This window comes from Capsicum annuum, chromosome 1 (genome assembly GCF_002878395.1).
Source record: "Capsicum annuum cultivar UCD-10X-F1 chromosome 1, UCD10Xv1.1, whole genome shotgun sequence".
Lineage (NCBI taxonomy): Eukaryota > Viridiplantae > Streptophyta > Magnoliopsida > Solanales > Solanaceae > Capsicum > Capsicum annuum.
The window spans coordinates 13,233,284-13,238,251 of record NC_061111.1 but is presented as its reverse complement, the minus strand read 5'-3'; the positions used below and the strand labels follow the sequence as shown (position 1 = coordinate 13,238,251).

Sequence of the window (4,968 nt, the reverse complement as noted above, 5' to 3'; positions counted from 1 at the left end):
CCTAGAATGCAGAAACTAATCGAGAACAACTACAATAATTACCATTTCAAGAAGAAAAAAAATAAAGAAACTTCTCTCCTTTTACATATGACAACAACAACAACGAGAACACCTATGAGGCTAAACTATGCACTTAATTTTCCAAAGAAACTGAACAGCGCTGAGGCCACCTTCTTTAGAAGGTCAAAGCCAAAACATTTGATAAACTTTCTTATCAGATGTTCACACTGTCTATTCTCTCCTTATATATAGTGGTAAAGTTATTTCTAGTAATAAGCCACAAATTTAGCATGTACAAGGAAAACTGTGGACAAGATAATGATACTTCTCTATTTAAATGGCACCACATGCATCATGAAGAACCCAAGTTATGATCCACATACATACAACAACAACAACAAACCCAGTATTTTTCCACATAGTCGGTTCATCTAAATATATATTTATTTAAAACATGAAACAACCAACTGTTTGACAAAGAGTAATCCTTCGTATTCAGGGAAATGGGTAACAGGGCAAGCAGTTTCTCTGGTCCCATAACAATGAGTCAATGATAGTTAATCTTATGTATTGCAAAAGCTGCAAAGAAAAGAACTATAGCAAAACCAGTAACTGGTCTAACCTAGCAACAAAATGAAACCAAAGTTGTAGCGAAACAACACTAAAATCTGCACAGAAACTGATAACCAGCAACAAATTAACATTTACACGAGAACTGATCTATTTAATAGACATTATTTATTCAAAATTACATCATCCTCATGCCCTACATCAATTATAGATAAAAGAGTATGAACATGACTTGAAGATCAAAAAGTGGCACTCCAATCAAACTTTGAGATTGATAGTGAGCAAAAACTAACACACTAGTGCCACTACTTATATACACATGCTTATCATACTTTAAAGTTTATCATTGACAATCATAAATATCATTGTCTGACGCTCAAGCTCACCCATACGTAAAAAGATTTTCATTTTTTTCACATCTCCACAGATAAACATTTTGGCTTTGATACGTTTCTCTATGGTGTACAAATCGAATGTAGGGTATTCAATGATGGCATAAACTTGATCACGTATATCATAGTGGTCACGAATTTTAATCTTGTCAATTAAGGCACCAATTCTTTTGTCTTGGCTTTCAGTAAAACCTTTTAGAACTTCCGTCATACTCTTGAGAAATGTCTCATTAACATCCTCCACAACTCTTTTCTTTTTCTTGCTTTTCTCTTTTTCATTGACACTAGAAGAGGATTTTTTAGCATATTCGGCTTGCTTTTCAGATCTTTCAGTACGTTCATGAGGAGAGCCTCTAGCATATTCATTTTTAGATGCCCCTGTAAAACTAGGTTCTGTATAAGCATTTTCAAATTCTCCGATAGCTATATTTGGTCCATGACTACCTTCAGCTTTATCTTCAACTTCATCAACATTAATAGGAAATTCCAAAGTCATATCAATAGAAAGTCCTGATGTTTGATTCTTCAAGATATCCTCAACAACATCTAGTGGCCCTTCTGCATTCTCTCCCGTTATCCTATCTTTGCCAAATATTTCCTCCCAATCTGCAAACAATGTCCATTTCTTAGTATTCATATTTCTTGCTTTCGATTCATCCTAGACAAACAAGTAAAGAAAGATGAAAACGATATATGTATCAATCATAAATTATGAAAAGAACGGATCGGAGAGAAATATTTATATGAAGTAGTAGATCAAAATATTAGTTACCTTTAAAAACTTTTCCCATTCTATTGGATCATCAACAATTATGGTTCTGTCACTATATTGAAATCCCAAACCACTTCGACCCTTTAGTAAACCTATGTGTGCATGACTTCTCTTCCACTCTTTTAATTTAGAATTGATATGTGGTTCACCTTTCAATCCACTATCAGGATGACGTTCACGTAAATAGTACTCCAACTCCGTCAGGTATCCTGGCCTAAAGGTTTCATTATCGACTCTCCAACCATTAACACATAACTCTTTTAAATCATCTATAAGAGAACTTTATTCTTCTGGAGTCCATATCCTTCGAGTTGAGGTGTTGATCTTCTTGATCTTTTTGATTTTTTTGGTGAACTTGTTAAAGATTTTTCGCTATCCATCTTTTTTTATACAATCTTATGAAACTAATCATCATTAATATTAGTTACCATCATAAGGATCATAAGTATCTTTAAAATATTACTTAGCATCACAATAATAAATATTCACACATTTTACAAATGAAAAAACTAAAAACATAAAGTACTAACACATCACAAAAAAAAATAAAAATTAAGCAGTAGCTTTAACAAAATTTATATCACAAACAGCTAAAAGTGATACACCTTACTGTAATATCAAAAACTAAAGAGGAAAATATCCAAAACACTATAAAACATATTACAAGTACGAAATATTTGAAAATATCAATTATTTAAGTTTGCATTCCACATTGATTGAGCCAAGTCATCCCTCCATGTAGTTCATTCGTCTGATGATTCAACAACATCAATGTTATCTTATTGATATTCTACTTGTTCTTCCATATCAATGTCTAAGGGATCCACTTTCATCTCTCTACGAATAAAATTGTGTATCAAATAACAAGCACTAATGATCCTATTATGAATATTAACTGAATATCACGAAACACTTCTAAGAATTTTCCAACGTCCTTTCAAGAGACCAAATGTCCTTTCAATAACATTACGAGCCCTAGCATGTTTCATATTGAAAAGCTCTTCTCAACATTGAGGTGGTGGGTTGTCACCTTGCCAATCCCTTAACCAATATCTATACCTTCTGTAAGGTGAAAGAAAATCATTTCCTTTTGTATATCCTCCATCACACAAATAATAATTACCTAAAATATAAATAAAAAGTTAGTTACTTTTATGTAACATTATTGATGTAATATAATTTTAATGTGAGCATGTGAATTATATTACCCTCAGGAATTTTCAAATAATTTGTTCGCGTTATAGCATTTCGTAATACACGACCATCGGCAGCTGATCCTTCCCAACCAGGTAATACATAAGTAAAATTGAGATTTCTATCACAAACTTCCAGTACATAAGTTTCTATTTCTCCCTTTCTTGTCCTGTATCTTGGTTTGTCCTTAGATGAAACTCTAATTTGAATGTAAATACCATCCAATGCACCTAAATATCCCTATAAAATCAATTATAGTATTATCTCAAATTATTAAAATATCTTTGTAAAATTATAGTTTTTTACTTTACTTGAATTAATAGATACTCAATTGAAAGTGCGTATGTCTTAAACCATTTCCATCGATCGTCACTCTCATCTTCAAGCACTGGCTTGGGATTAACTAGTAATAATGGAGCTAGTCTGAGAATAGCTCTCAAACATTCATTGAAAGCTTGACTTACGCTCCAACCCAATCTAACATAATCAATCTTAATAGATCTATTCTTCTCATGATGAGCCAAAATATTTAGAAACATTGCTAACTTTTCACTACTTGACATATATTTGCTATCAGTCAAACCTCCAACTTCCTTAGTTAAGAGAACTAAAGTGTGAAAGAAATTTCTATCCATTCTTAACTTATCGATACATGTTGTATCGTTGTCTTCTATGAGACAATTTAAATGAGATATAATATTAGGAACTCAATTACTCATATGGTACCTAATCATACGCTTATTTCTTCTTATAAAATGACTGTAAATAGCCATATAAAGAAAAATACACATAACAAAAAATTATTGAAACAATATCTCCTCAAGGATGATAAAGTATTCAATATCGGATTGTAGTTGATGATCCATAAGAAAACCTAATTTTTCCATAATAAAAATGAAAAGAGTTAATACAAAAATAAAATCAATTTTTCAATTAGAAAGAATCAACTAGCACAATTTTATAATTTCAAGCGGGTAAAGAGAATAAGTTTTTCTAAAACATATTAGAAAAAGGCTAAAACTAATATTTCATTATCAAAACGAGAGAAAAGGGCCAATTAATAACAAATTAAATCCACAATTGTGATTTTCACATATTGCTCTTTCATATATAGTTGGTACTATTTCACAAATTTCATCTCAATCGCACATATTTCAAGCATACATATTGATTCTTAAACAACTATCATTTTCCCCAATTATATGCTAAGTAAAATTTATCAAACATCCTAAAGCATAACATTCACAAAAGATTTCCAACTTTTGCTATTTGATAGAAAACTTATAAATGATGAAAAAGAAAAAAGAAAGAAATGAGTTTCGAAATAAAATTTAACCTTGTGAGTGATAGAAAGACTAATGGCAAGATTATCTTCAAGTATTCTCCATGTATAGTTCATCCATGAAGAGAAGCAGCAACAGCAACTCTGCAAGAAGCCGCACAACCACATGGACTGCAAACACACACACACACACACATATATATATATATGTGTGTGAAATGAAAATTATAAGATTTGAGGGTATTTTTGTCATTTTATATTTTATATCAAGGATAAATTAAGTTGGGATAATAATCCCACCATATCTATGGATAACTTATTTTCGGACTAATTATTAGTCCCGGGATAAGTTACCCAAATATTGACAACAAACGAGTGATTAAAATTTTTATCCCGAGATTATTTACTTTAATACCGCACACCAAACGGCCCCTAAAATAGCAAGTTATCAACCCCCTTTGAGCCTAATTTTCAGACAAACCTTGTGATTTTTGAGATTTCAACTTTCCACACGATATATTTAAGATCATAAAATTAAAGAACATCTGGATATATAATAATAATCTATATATTTTTAGTTTAAAAACACAAGATTCAAAAGTTTTTTATCATCAATTTCGTATTAAGTCAAAATCGGACAAACTAACAAAAATGGATGGAATATAGAAGATTTAACTAGAATATCATGGATTTAAGTCGTTGGAAGCAACTTCCATCGAAAATATAAGGTAAGACTGCATAGCATGAGGTCTAGTGCA

The 4,968-nt window shown here is 31.2% G+C and overlaps 1 protein-coding gene across 1 annotated transcript; it reads right to left on the bottom strand.

The window, feature by feature from the left end:
- Positions 1-703: 703 nt before the first annotated feature.
- Positions 704-4,385, bottom strand: LOC107853205. Its single transcript, XM_016698210.2, has 2 exons — positions 4,265-4,385; positions 704-1,568 (listed from the first exon to the last, which is right to left on the bottom strand). Exon 2 carries the CDS (start codon positions 1,456-1,458, stop codon positions 904-906), a length of 555 nt encoding a protein of 184 aa, XP_016553696.1. The 5' UTR covers positions 1,459-1,568; positions 4,265-4,385; the 3' UTR covers positions 704-903.
- Between the last annotated feature and the right edge of the window lie 583 nt (positions 4,386-4,968).

Bases quoted from the DNA above. Each gene is read 5' to 3' on its own strand.
- LOC107853205 (XM_016698210.2), bottom strand. From the start codon at position 1,458: ATGACTTTGGAATTTCCTATTAATGTTGATGAAGTTGAAGATAAAGCT.